Here is a 15,960-nt window from a genome sequence, read left to right as displayed (position 1 = left end):
TTTTCTGTCAAATATTTTGAAGTCGGAATCAACAGGAACCCCTTTCAGTCTGGTCCATTTAACCACAAGCCCCGACACCCTTCCACCTGCACTGGCACCTGTGGCCGCCCTGACAGCCCATGAGTGTGCCAGGACCCTGGCAGGGAACTCGTGCCCTGGGTCACAGGGCAGAAATCAGGTATGTGGGCGGGCCTGCTGCTGACCTCCTGACCCACCTGGCAGAGGATGGCCTAGTGCCCGACCAGTGAGTTCCAGGGACACTGACAAGCTCCAATGACAACTGCAGGAGCTTTGGTGCCTCTGCCTGGCCTGGGGATGGGGACTACTGTGACTCCCTGATAGGCCTGCACCACTCAGATGCCACCATGCCCTTTATCCAGCCCGACCCTTCCCCCTCTGTGTACCAGAGGTGGCCCACAAGCAGAGGCCACCCCCAAGTCTAATGGGCACAATTCCTGGTCACAAACAGGAAGTATGGCCTACATTGCTCCCCTGCTGACCTCCAGGTCAGATGATACTTGATACTGTGAATCAAGAAAAGCACACATCAGCCTAGGTAGATGGGAAACCCAGAGGCGAGGAGGCTGTCAGTCAAACTGGAGAGTGCCAGGCAGGCAGTGGACAAAACCATGCAGATATTTATTTGCATATGACATCACGGGTCCAGGGGTCTCCTGAGTGTGCTGCCTCTGAAGTGTGCAGACCTGACCGAGCATGGCTGTATGCTGTTCCGATTCCCGCCCTCCACGGCCCGGGAGGCCACCTCCACTTGGACCTGGAACCACAGCAGACTGAGGCCACAGGTGTAGTCTCAGTGGCATCAGACATTGTTTGGCTGCTTCTCGAGGTTTCTCCTGTCCCTCAGGAGCAAGGGTCTGGGTCTCTGATAAGTAGCTCTAGTCCCTGCACACTAGTTCCTAAGCACATGAATCTCAGAAACACCCAGCCCCACTCCAGCCAGTTCCTCTGGGCCAAATGCGACAAAGGACTCCCTGCCTTTCCCCCCCCCCAAAATCATCCAGCTCTAGCCTCACAGGTTCTAAAACTTCTTTGCCCCACCCAGACCTGAAAGCAAGAGCTGGATTTTAAGACCCAAATTCTCATTGCATTTGGACAGAATGAATAATGTCTTTCATATTTTCTTTGTATTTCTCTTCAATAATTGCTTGACCCAACATCTTTCTGTCTGCTCTATACAATGAAAATACAAACTAAAGGAGAATAGAAAAAAATAATTAAAGCATTAAATTGTACAAATTACAAATCTGTTCCAAAATATACTTACATTAAATAAAATACGCATTTCAGTAAGAGATCTACAGTGAATGACTGCATTCTGGGAAGCCTCAGACACTGAGGCAGGGCTGACATTCATGGGAGGAGATAAGAGACTGCTCATCCAATCACAGTTTGCAGCGTGCTCGGGACCGCCCACCTGCCAGCTCCTGGCAGGTCATTGGCATTGCTGTGCAGGGAAGTGATTTGGGGGAAGGTAAGAAGCAAGCTCCGATTCTGAGTTCATTACACTTCTCAAGCATTTCCTCAGCCTATACAGTACAGGTTCACAAAGTAAACATGTTAAGGTAAGCAGACAACTCTTTAGAGCCCAAACGCATTTTCTTGCTGTATTTATGTGGAACTCTGTCTACAATGGGCAGTCGTGAAGAGGTTCCTCCGCAGGACATGTCACAGGACCCAGCAGAGCCAGGGTCTGCGGGAAGCGAGGACTGGGATGGAGGCCCCCTCAAGAGCTGGAGACGACCCTCTAGCACAGTCCGCGCTGCAGCACCCCTCCTATCATCTGGCGTACCGCTTAATGTAGTCTTCCACTTTGTTCCGGAAGTCCTCCTGTGGAACACGAGAAGAGCAAGTTAGTGAGGGTGAGTGACAACTAAGGAACAAGTGGGAGCCACCGATTCACCACTGCCCTCCTGCTCAGGTAACGTGGCCCCTGTGCTCTGGCCTGAACACCTGGAGCACGTTCCCACCTTGGGGCCTTTGCACTGCTGTCAGTCTCTGGAACACTGTTCCCTGAGATCCACCTGGCTCACTTCACATCTACAGTCACATCTTATCGGAAAGGCCTTCCCTGAACATCCTCCATAAAGTGCAACACCCATCACCCCCCCCCCCCCAACATTCCTGTCCCCCCCCCCCCCTTCCATGTTGATGGCTTATCTCTGCTCTGCCTCCTCCCACTAGAATGCATGCTGCACGGGGACAGAGACTGTCTGTCCACTGATCCCCCTGAGCATTGAGCACCTCATCTGGTACTCAAGCGGTCAACCTTGGGATGAAAATGACTACAAGAGAAAGTGAGCAGAGAGACACCATGATCGTGACTCGACATCAGGATGCGGGTCGGTCTGGGCACATCTAAGAGTTCATGTGGAGGCATCACTGACCGATTTTAGGACCATCTGACTGGGGAGAAGTTTATTAATTGCAAACCTGCCCTTATATCATACAAAGAATAGGAAGCAGCCTTCCAAGAAAGACAGAACGAGAGCCATCTGTATGAGCTTTGTCACAGCTCCACAAGAGTGTGCCCTGCTGTTACCATTGTCTTCCCCTGACAAGGTTGAGTCCACAAGGGCTGGAATAATCGCACGCTGATTGGTCCCTGTCAGCAACAGTGACAAGTGGAGTGAGTACAACATAAACGAAGCCTCCTGAAAGGCTCTGGGCCCAGGAGCAGCCTGCGAGGCTAGTCAGCAGGGGACTAACTGAGGCGTTGCTGGGCAACCCCCAGCCAGGGTGGCCCAGAGGTGGGCAGGGGCAGAGCCATCTCACACCCTGCACCTGTCCTGAAGACCTGTGCTGCCCCAGCCTCCTCAGGTCGCCTGCCAAACGACCCTCCTCTGCCTGACCCTTCAGTTCCACTGTAGAACCCCCTGCTCCCCGAAGTGCCTATCACTGGTTTCCTGAGTCTGCATGGAACACATGCTGGGCACTCCAAGGAATCAGGTGGCCCCCTGCGAGGCTCAACAAGCTGCCAGCCTCCTCCCAGTCACACAGGCCGGCTCCCAGACCCTGTGCAGATTCCAGGCCCTGTCCACATGCTTTGTAAGGACATGTGTACAAGGGTATTTGCTACATTACTGTTGTAGTAGGGGAAAAAAACAGTGGGAAAAACCGAGTGCCCATCAGTAAGAGAATGGCTGAATAAGTATGTAGAGCTGCTTATGAGACAAGGAACGGTTCTGAAAGTAGAAGAGTGACACTACATGCATTGACTTGGAGGGAAAAAAAGGACTGAGACTGGAGTAATGAATATGACCCCATTCATTACACAGTCACAGAGCTCTGGGAAAGGTGTGGAAGGTGAGGAGGCTGCTGGAGGCCCAGAGGGCACTGAGGGCATCACGCCACCCATGGTCTCTTCTATGTTCCGATGTTGCTAAAGGTAAAGGAACAGTATACCAGAATTCTACTATGAATTCTCTCCCAATAAAACACGTGTCTGACTGGGGGTCAAACACTTTACTGAAACCACTCATGCATTGTGACATGTCATTATAAATTGCTTTAAATTCCAGTCCCGGATCCCACCATTCTCAACTTTATCTCTTTACCAAACACACCAGCCAGGACCTTCCTGTCCCTGGCCTACCTTGTCCCTCAGGTGATGCTCTGCAGCCTCGATATTCAGTGGGTCATCGAAGTTCAGAAGATCCTTAAAGATAGAAACATAACATAAACAAGGGAAAGATTCTGTTTCTCTGCTGTGATACATCTTCATGTTAACAACTAGGCAACTGAAACCGACCAGCACACTGCAGAATGAAGCCCGGGGAGCTGAGGAGTCCACCATGAAGCTCCTCTGATACAGAGCACTCAACTTGTACTTTGTTCTACATGGTGATGAATAGCTGAAGAAGGGGGGGGGGGTGTCATGTTTGCATGTAACTGTCCAAAATTGGTGAAAATGGAGGCAACAGCAATCACATTAATTTCTAATGCTATTGGTAACTGGAGAATGAAAAACCAGTCATTATGAGCTTTCCAAGTTAAAGTCCCATTATTCTCTTTTTTCTTTCAAAATTAATCCCCCCCCCCTTCATTTTGTGATTAACAACTTTGCCTTTGTAAGTCTGTGGTTTCTATTTGACCTTAACTGCAGTTTCCTTTGATCTTCTAACTCGCCTTCCCAAGCATCACTCACGGCCTGGAACCCAGCTGAATGCAGGATGGTGCCTCAGGCGGGTGTTCCAGGGCCTTGTGGGGTGTGGGGGCACCAGTCCCCTCCTACCTTAGGAAAGCCCTGGGATGGCTACTCCCCGTCCCTCAAGCAACACCAGGGATTTCAGACGGGCCACGTCTGATCTCCATACGGAGTGTGCCTCCTCTACCCGGGCAGTAAGGTTTTATAATGAGCCCCCGCTTTCCAAAGCCACAGAAGGACCATCGTAGACAACCATATTCCTCCTCAGGGCAAGTGCTAAATTTGTGGACTGTATCCCTGATTTGGAAATAAATATTGACAAAGAAAGAAAATATAACAAAAACTGTAAATCTCTATGGTCATTTATGGTTGGGAAATTAAACTCCAAGACCTGGAAACAGGTAAAATCATAAAGTACATATCGGACAAGACACCAAGTGTGTACAAAGACCACACCAGCCACACAGCATTCCTTATCTTCTTTACCACACCTGTGACCTAAAATGACTATACTGGTTGGAATAACCATTACAGATTTAATTAGCAATCTGGATTGGCTCATTAGAATTTGGGAGGTTTAGAGCACTTGGAGGGGTGAAGATTATACCAGATTTCTTTAAGAGAAAAAAAAGAAAATTCCAAGGAGCCACCACTATTTCCTCCCCGTAATTCCCTTGCAGCTAGTTGCTAGTCACAATCATTTCCGATTCAGGGCCAAGGCACCTGGAGGAAGCAGGATGGGTTTCGGGCCTGTTCTGCTGTGGTGGAGAATGGCAATGAGCGTCGGCCCTGTGCTCTCTGGCTGTGACAGAGAGGCCTGGCCGCCAGGCAGAGTGTGAACCATGCTCAGGCCGCGCTGCTCCAGAAGTAACACTTCATTCACTTACATGAAAGTCAAAAACAGAATCACAGCGAAACGACTGGGCCCAGCAGAAAATCGTCCAGATGCTCGTTCCCCTTGGTAATACCTTCCCATGGAGACTAAGGGAGGTCCTGAAATCAGCAAGCGTTGGTTGCTTGTGTTCCAGGTGTTGCCAAGTGACATCATATCAGAAGGCAAGGAAGATGGGGACTTGGAGTCTAATTTTGAGGCTTTGTTTGTTTTTTATTTTGCTGAATACAAGAATAAGAAGCTTGTGGCCTCTGATGACAGGTTGAGGACAGCAGCACCACCCCAGGGTCACTCTGTAGGCACATCCACTATGAAGCTGTACCTCCAACAGCCACTGTCCCGTGGGCTGTCCTGGACAGCCTCATTTTCATGCAGGGACCTTAGGTTTTACCAACAGTAGCACAGCTTTTTTCTTTCCTCCAAAGAAGTTAATTTCTTTTTTGATCAAAAACTCCAAGGAACACATAATATATAAAAATCTAAACTCCAGCTTTCAGCTGTGCCCGTCTTAGCTTTTTTCCCATGCCCCTTCCTGCCCTACAGCCCTGCCATGATGAGCTGTTTTCTGAAGACAGTGAACTCTGATGGCAGCTCGTCACTAATACGAGAATGACTCAAAGGTTCTGGGTTTGTGAAATGCCTCAAGATGGATGAGCACATCCTCCTTCACTCAAACTAGGACACGTGGTAGTGAATAGGGCTATGGGCTGGGGCTGCTGTGAGAGCAGACAGAGCGGGGCTGCCAGGTGCTGCCAGAGGACCCACCCCCACGTGAGGAGACTGAAGCCACCGACCTGGCCTGGGGAGTGGGGACGCTGTGCCGCCAGTCACCTCCCACATGTCACTGCAAACCCCCTCAGGGCCATCTCACAAAAGTGTGACAGGAGCCGAAACCGGTTTGGCTCAGTGGATAGAGCGTTGGCTTGCGGACTGAAGGGTCCCAGGTTCGATTCCGGTCATGGGCATGTACCTTGGTTGCGGGCACATCCCCAGTGGGGGTTGTGCAGGAGGCAGCTGATCGATGTTTCTCTCTCATCGATGTTTCTAACTCTATCTCTCTCCCTTCTTCTCTGTAAAATATCAATAAAAATATATTTTAAAAAAAAAGTGTGACAGGAAAGGGGGTCAGTATGGACATGGTGCTGTCTTTAATCCCAGTGTTATTCTTATGGGCTAACAACAGTCAGGGGAACCAGAGAAGCTTGGGATTTTGGTCAATATACTTACAGTAAACAAAGAGTTTAATCCCCAAACAACATCCTGGAATGAGGAAAAAAGAAAACAAGTTTCAGGCTCCTATGCACAGTCTTTCAAACCCATAAGAAATACGTACTGGACCATATCAAAATTCATCTTAGCAGGCTTTGTTTTTCCCAAGCCATAAAATTAAAACAACTTCTCTCATTATAACCACAGACTCCGGGAAATTCAGAGGTGAGCAGTCACAGGCAGTGAGTGTAAAACCAGAGAACAGAAACTGCCCTCCCGGGACGACGAGTCCAATCCTGGGTGATAACAGCCCTTGGGCAGCTTCTGCACAGGACACCCTGACCTCACAGGACTGCTCACCTGTCACTCCCAGGCAGAGTCCAGCCACCTTTAAGATAAACTCTGCTGTTTTGGTATCAGTTGCCTCTTGGGGACCAGATCACCCACCATCCCACTGAGTCTTAAAAATTTTGCTCTAGTTACTTCAAAAATCAAGGGAGACATTTTTTAAAATTCAAAGATCAGAAATTTTAATTAAAATATGACAGAAACCCACTTTCTCTCCGGACTGACTTGTGATGGGGGACTCTAATTAGACTCTTTCCTGGCCTTCCTTGCACCAGCTCAAGGGGCTTGTCTGTTTCAGGCCTACTCTCATTCTCATCCGATATTCTGCTAGTACTATTTCAATTGCCCTCTCTGCTGTCTCTCGTCTATCCACACACCCACTCCTCCATCCGTCCATCCATCCTTCTGGTGTGAGGCAGGCCTGGGGCCAGAGCTGGGGGTGAACACCAGCTCTCAGGCTGGAGGAGCTTCCACAGGCGTGTTCCCACAGAGAACTCATCTGGGAGAGGATGTGGGGTGCTGCCAGGAAGAGGGATGGCAGGAGGGAGCACCTGCCAAGTTGAGGGACTGCCTGTACAGAAGCTAAGTCCCAAGAGGGCAGGGCACGCCCAGGGTGTGGTGAGAAAAGGCCAGGCTAGGCTGCCCATGGCAGTAGAGACCACACCTCATGAGGAGCCACCGTCATGACCACAGGAAGTCTGCAGTGTTCTTCTTCCCCCAAAGTGCCTACTCAGTAATCCACAACACCTGCCAGTCCCTTCTGGCCACAGAGTGGTCTGCACACCAGTCTGTCTACCAGGAGGTGTGGTCAGGTCCAGTCGCCTGCCGGGCCACTCTGACCCACACGTGTCTCTAAGAACAGTGACACTGCAATGTGTCTACTGTCCTCTTCTGAGAGCCGAGGAACAGGAATGAGGAAGGTCTCAGAGACCAACCACTCAGTCCGCATATGATGGATACAGTCGGGTTTCTGCGCATTATTTTAGAAGGCGGGGCCTAAAAGTTAGTCTGCAAAGCATTGTGGGAAAAGAAGCCCAGCACCCATAGGGTAGGGCCCAGGACTGTCCTTTCCTGCTCAGTGTCACCCTTTCAACATGAGGGACGGCGCCCAGCAGCATCTCCGTGCATCTGGCCCAAACTTAGACTCAAGTAGTTTTAGTTGGTGCAACTTTTATAACCCATGCACAACTGAACCAAAGGTGCCATGTGGGGAAAACACTGCTTTTGAGAGGGGGCAGCATGTGCAGTGTACAGCCAGCTCTCAGAGCCTCACAAACAGGCTGGTTTGACACGCACAGCCCTTTCACATTGCCCGGCTAAGAGGAGGAGTCACCGGGGAAGATAGCATGGCCCAGGTGACCACAGCTTTGTGCTGAATCTGGGGCAAAGTGAGCTGGGAACCAAGCTGCCCAAACCAGCATGGGGCAGGCACTCTCCTGGGCAGTGTCGACCCAACACAGACAGGGCAAAGGTGACAATGGTTTGGAACTGTTTCCATTAGTCAACAAGGATGGTGATAGGTAGCTGTTCACTAGCAAGTGAACACTGGCCCAAGCCTGACTACTTCTGAGAGAGTGAACAGGCCACAGGGAGAAGCGCTAGGTGTCCTCTGGGTCCCACTGCAAAAACGCCTTGAGGGGAGGCTACAGGTGGTGGCTCACGCAGGCACCATGACATCGGCCCTGAAAGCAACTCAAGCCCATGGTGTGGAAGCAAGTGGGTCATTTATTTAGTCCCCGTGGCTCCCCTCTCTACAACCCGCCCCAAAGCAGACCCGGCCGCTGTCCTGCCGCCCCTCCTCTGTGCAGTGTACCTCCGGGGAGCTCAGAAGGGACACACCGAAGTCACACCTCCCCTTTCTTTTTCTCCCCTTCTACCCACTCTTGGCAACTCTCCTCACCTTTAAGGGTGAGACACTATAGAAGACTAGGGTGGGGGGTAGGGGGATAGAAAGAAAAAACAACAACTGTAGATTATATGAAGCAAGATGGTAAAGGACAAAGGCAGAGCAGATGACCTGACATGCTCCCTGCATCGAAGAATGGGGATAGAGGAACTGACTGGGTGAGTGCTTGGCTGAGCAGCCCCAGGCGGTAGTGGGTGGTGGGGAGAGGAGGGGCAGGGTGTGCCTGGCCTCCTGTGTGCACCGGACAGAGAGGACATGGCTGTTCTTACAGGTGACTGGTTACTGAGGGAGAGGTTTCCAGGCACGGCTGTGGTCAAAGGCACCTACCTTTAATGTTCTCGTGGGAGCCCAGCCAGTGCCATCGATCGAATGTTCCCTCAGTAAACTGGAACAGACAAAGCAGAGAGGTCAGCGAATCCTCACAAAAATGAACTTTGCATATTCTGAAAATTTATTACCAAGGTTCCTTCTGGTGAAAAATTAGTTTGGCATTGCTGAATTATATCATGCTGCTGCTTGACCAGAACCCAATAGCTCCAAGGAGACGGAGCACCCTCAGCGCTCCCTGCCCTGCTTCTCTCCTGTGCCACCACTAGTTTGCAGCTGATGCCACTGTCCCCATGGGCATGCCCACCTTTTTCAATTACCGATAGGCCGCCTCCTGTATGCACCTCAACCAGGGGTCAAACCCGCAGCCCGATGTATGTGCCTTGACCAGGAGTCAGGCCCATAACCTTTTGGTGCACGGATGATGCTCCAACCAACTGAGACACCTGTCCAGAGTGGGATGTCCACCTTTTTCATACTGACTGGTAAGGACTTTCACAAACAATGTAATCCAGCTGCTTTCCGCTTTGGACTTTGTGTTTTTGTATTTTTAATCTTAACCTATCAATGTTTCTGGCTTTTGTAGCAGGCTAGCATCTGCTAAATTTTAGTCATACTCTGCTAATAATTTGATTTCTCAGAAGACAGCAAAAGTGACAAGAGGGATTCCTGCTGCAGATCTAGTTCTGAGTGAGGAAGGGGACATGAGCACAGGTGAGAACCCAGGGAGAAAGCTGGATCAGATGCCACTTATCACCTGAAACTGAAGATGGCACAGGTTGAAAGTTTCAATACTTACAGGACAGACACTTCAGAGGAAAGATGCCTTCTAACAGGTACACTCTTATAAAATGTACTCTTAACTATAAAAAGGAAGGCTGACATGAAGAGGAGGCACCACATATGAAGGGGGAAAATGGGTGCTAACTGCACCTGTAAGCAAGGACGAGGAATCCCGCTGTCCGCGCAGCTGGGAGCAGTCACAGGCTGCACACTGCCTTTCAAAGGTGATAGTGTTTACCAGAGCAGTAGTGAAAGGAGAACATTTTCTTCCCGGATTTCATTAATGACATTTTCCCCTCTTAGCTAAAATCAGCCACGTGGAGGGAATATAGCTTCATTAAAACAGGACAGGAAAAGGGCAAAGTCTCCTGGAGTGCAGCTGCATGACATTGCACAGCCTTGTCCAGCAAAGGACGTAGGAGGCCTCGGGTCTGGAGGCAGCAGCCAGGCACTGAGTGCAGCCCCAAGACCCAAGGGAGGTCTCCAACCCTCCCAACCTGGCCCAGCTTCAAAATCTTCCCTCTAGAAATCCAAGGCTCACACACAGTGCTCAGAAATGTGGGAGACAGGAAGAAGAGGACTCACCTCAAACATATCTCGCCTGTCTCTGTGATGTTGGGGTGCCAGATCCTGGTCAAGCATCTCACTTTGGGTGGCTGCAATGCAGAGAGAGAGGTCACAGGCCCTCCAAGCACATCACAGACCACAGCCTCACCACGGGCCCACCCCGTCCCTCGTTCTCCTCCTTACTAGGCATTCAACCTCGATACTGGCTCACATCACCCATGCAGGACTGTGTTGACACCCTGCACCCACATGTGCTAGTCTTGCTGGTAAAGCCTGCCGTGCCCCCAACAGAACCCTCTACAAGCCCCGGGGCCTGCTGGTGACTGGGCCTGCTGTGAGGAGGAGCCCACGTGCACTCCAGGGGGCGTCTGCAACGCTCTTGCCCAATGCCAACAGGATCCCACAGATTCCTCTGGCGAAGTTGCTGAGCTGTGGCTGAAAGTTACTGCTCCCGAAGTGGTGCCGTTCCCTGTGTGTGTTCCTGAAGATGCCACTGCCATCTTCCTAGATGGAAGTCTGGTCCATTTACACTCACAGCAGGGAGAATGAAACGAGTACTGGGAAATAAGGCAGTCCAACATTGTTTATGATGTGGTGTGTTGAATCAAGTTGTTCTTTTAAAACTATAAAAGCAGCCTGGCCAGTGTGGCTCAGGGGTTGAACCAGGAGGTCACAGTTCGATTCCTGGTCATGGCACATGCCCAGGTTGCAGGCTCAATCCCCAATAGGGGCTGTGCAGGAGGCAGCCAATTGATGTTTCACTCTCACATCATGTTTCTCTCTCCCTTTCCAGTCCTCTCTCTAAAAATCAATTTAAAAATATTAAAAAGCAAACATACTCTCTCAGCACCATTATGAATTTTCTTCCTGATTTCAAAAAACCAAGATATCATGAGACTCTAAAAAATGATTCATCCAACGATGCAAATATAGGTGTCTGAGGATTACAGATTTAGGTTCAGAGTAAGTTTAATATGCTCATCTGCTTTTCGGCAAATAGAGTGCATTTGAGAGGGAGATGCTAGGACAGCCTGCACTCCAGTGAGGCCTGCAGGCTGAAGTAGGGAGGCCAGGCTGTGTAACTCTCTCAAATGGGCAACTGAATATAGTGAACTACTGAGTAACAATATAGTTAACTAGTAGGTACCTGACTATAGTTAACACCATGGGCAGACTGAATCACTGGCCAGCTGAGCACCTGAAGGAACCGAGCTCTCTCCCTCCCTTTCTTTCATGGAGTCCCGGCCTGCACATGGTCACCCCACCTAGTGTATCTGTCTGCATCTGCCCCCTTTTCTCCTTGTCCCTTCACACCTTGCACAGACACCTCCCTTGTCAATGGCCCTCTTAACTGAAACCTCTGCATGAGAACCATGGACCCAGATTCAGACGTACTTTCCAAACAGAACTGTTCTTGCAGACCCCACCACCCTCAGAATGAGATAAACAGGAAATAGCTAGTCCAACCACCCACCCCAGTGGCTGGCACTGCATCCATTCATCCCAGGGCTAAGAGTGTAATAAATGACAGCCACTGCAGGGAAAGGGATTCTTCAGTGGACAAGCGGCTAGGCACTAGAACACAGTGAGAGCCCCACTCAGAGCTCCATCCCGATGCAGGACACACACAGGTGAGAGCCACAGAGCACTGGAGGAAGTGGAGATGAGCTATTGGGTCCAGGCCTCTTTAAAGCATTTCATAACATGAAAAGCTCATGAAAGAAAAGTAGACTTGATTGCAGTGATGAGACAAAAAACGAACTTTTAAAGAACAACAGGAGATAGGAAAAAACAAGGAAAATATTTACAGCACAGCTAAGAAAACTAAAAATAGTTTCGCATACTTTCTGTGTAAGAAAAACAAATACCCAACGGATCAAAGGGCTAAGCACAAAACAGCTCATAAAAAACATGAGTAGCTAATAAGCAGAAAAAGTATTTAACATCCTACTTAAGAAATGAAAGTTCAAATGACAATTAGAAAACACTTATTTCCTCCCAAAATGGCAAAAAGGAAAAAAATAATGAAAATATGCCATCTTGATGAGTTTAGGAAAAGGGACTATCCAAGCACTAACGGTGAAGCTGCCAATTGGCACACGGTCTCTGGAGGGGCGGGGCTGTGCTCCCATGGCAGACTGCCCAGCAGTCCTCACAAGCACTTGTTCACAAAAGACATATCTTGCTAGGACTCTAGATACTGCTGCTGAGTGACACTACCCACAGAACATCAGGGGTTTCATGCTCAGTCCCAGGACTGGGTGGGTAACAGGGGACACAGTTCGGGGAGTGCCGGGCCCTGTTACGGCCACCAGCCACGCGAAGGGGAAACAGGGCTCAGGCACAGGCTACTCACCACCATGTTGTATGCATCGGGAACTTCTGTTTCAAACTGAAATTTTCCACCCTGGTAGTAACCCTCATCTATCAAAAAAACACAAAACAAAACAAAAAATCCTTTAAATTAAAAAAAAAAAAAGGAAACAAAAGCAAACACCATGTTAGGATATGGCAAACACAGAGGAGTAAGAGTTCACAAGAGGACTCAGGGTCCTTCGTCAGGCTACCAGATCCTGCCCAACCCGGTTCAGACACCGCTCCACTATGCCTGCCTGCTCTTGGCCTCCTCCCTGGCCCGATGTCCTCCTCCTCCTAAAGACTGGCTCCTCCTCTTCAGTCTCCAGAACCCTGACCTAAGCAGCCTGCTCTTACCTGGGCCCACCTATTCTGCACCGCAGCACCCAGCATGTCCCCTCATCACATCTCATGACAGGTAACGCCTTATTTAAGTTATGTGGTCACCTGTTTGCTGCTGGTCTCCCCACAAGAATGTCAGTTCCATGGAGTAAGAGACTAGTGGTGACTGCTGAACCCCCAGTGCCTGGCACATGGCCTCTGGCTGCTTAATAAAGGTTTAGTAGGACAGACCCTGTGCAGGGCACTGCTCCAAGCCCTGGGGACACACCCTTGAACCAGACAAAATTGCTGCCTCGCTAATGTGCCTGGTCAACAGCTGGGGGGCGGGCATGCAGGAGGCCCAGATTTGCAGTGGCACCTCCATGCCACTCCCCAGGTCTGCAGACCCCACAGCACTGTGCCAATGCCCTTAACTGTGCCACCAGACACTCTGCCTCTTCTAGAGTCCACCTGCAGGTGAGGCAGGTTCCTGGGTGTAAACGCTGCGAGCTGCCGCCAGCAGAGGGCGCCGGGCACGAATGTGCACCAGCCTGGACATGCCCAGCAGTAATTAAACTCTACAATTTGACAAAATTAACCCATCTTTAAGACAAAGGTTCAACTTCCCCCAAACTATTTCTCATCAGGAACAAATCAGCAATCTTACCGCTTCCCTCAGCTGTTTACACAAAATAAACATTTAATATCTGCTGCTTGCATTTGATTTTGTTGTCCAACTAGCTTTCATTTTTAAGCCAGTCTTTCTGTGGTTTCTTTCTTTGGTATTACGCTTAAAAGGTCTTTCCCAGCTCTGGCTGGTATTTTTCACTGGTTAGAACATTGGTGCTTGAATTGAAGGGTCATGGGTTCAATTCCCAGTCAAGGGCACTTACCTGGGTTGCAGGTTCAATCCCTGGCCCTCATCGGGGCGTTTGTGGGAAGGAACCAATTGATGTATCTCTCTCACATCGATGTTTCTGTCTCTCTCTGTCTGTCTCCCTCCCTCCCTTCCACTCTATCTAAAAATCAATGGAAAAATATCCTCAGGTGAGGATTAACAACAAAAAATGATACCAGAATTTAATAAATGAATTTAGCAAGGTAACAAGACACATGATCAATATATTTTAAAAAATCAAATGCATTACTTGGCCGGTGTGGCTCAGTGATTGAGTGTCAACCTATGAACCAGGAGGTCACGGTTCAATTTCCAGTCAGGGCATATCCCCAGGAAGGGGCGTGCAGGAGGCAGCCGAAAATGATTCTCTCTCATCACTGATGTTTCTATCTCTTTCTCTCCCTTCTCTGAAATCAATAAAAAAAATATTTTTAAATTATCAATTGCATTTTTATATACTAATAACAAGTAAAATAGAAATTTTTAAAATACCATTTACAACAACTTCAAAAAACAAGGAATCCTTAGTGACATATTTAACAAAGTGCTTGCAGGACCTATATATACACTAACACTACAAAATGCTGCCAAGAGAAAGTAAAGAAGGCCTAAGTAAATACAGATGTTCAGCATGCTCATGGATTAGAATACTCAATATTGTTAAGATGTCACTTCTTGTTGGACTGATGTATAGTGTCAACACAGTCTCAATAAAAATTAAATCCACGATGAGATACAATTTCCCACCCAAACACTGATAAGTACGTAAGACAGTAGGAGAGTCGGAAATTGTCACACATTGCTAGTTGGTGTATGGTACAACCACTTTAGGAAGTTTCTTAAAAAAATCAAATATATCTTTCCCATGACTCAGATAATCCATTCTTTTTAAAATATATATATATATATTGATTTCAGAGAGGAAGGGAGAGGGAGAGAGAGACAGAAACATCAATGATGAGAGAGAATGAGAATCACTGACTGCCTGCCTCCTGTATGCCCCACACTGGGGACCAAACCTTCAACCCGGGCATATGGCCTGACTGGAATTCTCTCTCATCATCATTGATGTTTCTATCTCTCTATCCCTCTCTGAAATCAATTAAAAAAAGTATTTTAAAAAAATTAGTGCATTTTATTGTTTATAATTTTATACCCCAACAAATGTACTTACAAAGGAAAACCTAAAATTAAAATAATAATTGTTATTTATGTCCACAGCCCCCTCTGCCTAAAAGCCTCCACACCACAGTGGGGCAGGCTGAGGGACCTCCACAGACCAGCTGGGCAACTATGACCTGGTGGGTCCAGTGTGTCAAACCTCACAGGAGGCTCTGGGGGAGAGATGAGCCAGTGTTTGGGGGTTTTGCTTTGTTTTGTTTCATTTCACTTGCTAGTATTTTTTGTTTTCTTTTGTGAGTCCATGTGAAGACTTTGTTTTCTCCTAAATTCATTTCTTTTCCTCTGTCACCAAATTTCAGTTCCATCTTTTCTCTGAAGAGCACATTTATTTCCAAGCATGAGGGACACTCCAAAAACCACCAAAACTGAAATGTCATCAAGTTGCCCAAAGCCAGTCGAAGAGCTTTGAGCTTCAAATGCAGAAGCAGCTCCTCCACCCTGAGCACCCAGTGCTGAGATGTCACACAATCATTCCGGGGCTTTCAGACTCGGCCCCAAGATTACTGGCTGCAAATGATCCAGTGTCAACACCGTCTGCTTCATCCATCCTTAAAACTCTACTTCTTACGCACATCTCTATCAGTTTTTTTAATACTAAAAGGAGTGTGACTCCAGAAAGTCTTTTAAAAACCAGGCTATCGGGCCAGTGTTCAGGGCTGGCAGATAGCAGCCCTGCTTCTCTTAACCAAGGGCAGGAGCCACAGGCTCTCTGACTCAGTATGTGAGGAGCACGCTGGGCACACAGCTCCAGGCGACAATCGTGTCCCCGACATGCACATATCACAAACAGAAATGCTAAATACTCACAGTTACAGGCACAGAAACACAAGTTCCTTTTTAACCTGATCCAACAGAGAATACCAAAACCATAACAAATGAGCTCTGTTTTCAAGAACAGAAAGAACATGAAAGACAGTGTCATGTACATAATCACAACATCCATGTAATTAGGGGGGCAGGGAGGAATGCAATTAAAAAAAAAAAAAAGAAACACTTAACCAGAGGTT

At 48.5% G+C, this 15,960-nt stretch overlaps 1 protein-coding gene across 1 annotated transcript in view; it reads right to left on the bottom strand.

Moving 5' to 3' along the window:
* Window positions 1-1,004: 1,004 nt before the first annotated feature.
* The window catches only part of UBE2F (ubiquitin conjugating enzyme E2 F (putative)), a 31,244-nt gene continuing 16,288 nt past the window's right edge, over window positions 1,005-15,960 (bottom strand). The window contains exons 5-10 of the mRNA XM_079781859.1: window positions 12,554-12,621; window positions 10,216-10,286; window positions 8,848-8,905; window positions 6,285-6,317; window positions 3,614-3,676; window positions 1,005-1,848 (exon numbers count right to left, since the gene is read on the bottom strand). Of these exons, the coding sequence (XP_079637985.1) occupies window positions 1,798-1,848; window positions 3,614-3,676; window positions 6,285-6,317; window positions 8,848-8,905; window positions 10,216-10,286; window positions 12,554-12,621 (344 nt within the window). The 3' untranslated portion in view covers window positions 1,005-1,797. The remainder of the gene's footprint in view (window positions 1,849-3,613; window positions 3,677-6,284; window positions 6,318-8,847; window positions 8,906-10,215; window positions 10,287-12,553; window positions 12,622-15,960) is intronic.

Source organism: Cnephaeus nilssonii (assembly GCF_951640355.1).
Source record: "Cnephaeus nilssonii genome assembly, chromosome: 10".
Lineage (NCBI taxonomy): Eukaryota > Metazoa > Chordata > Mammalia > Chiroptera > Vespertilionidae > Cnephaeus > Cnephaeus nilssonii.
The sequence above is the reverse complement of the archived record's forward strand: the minus strand, read 5'-3'. Positions and strand labels throughout refer to the sequence as shown.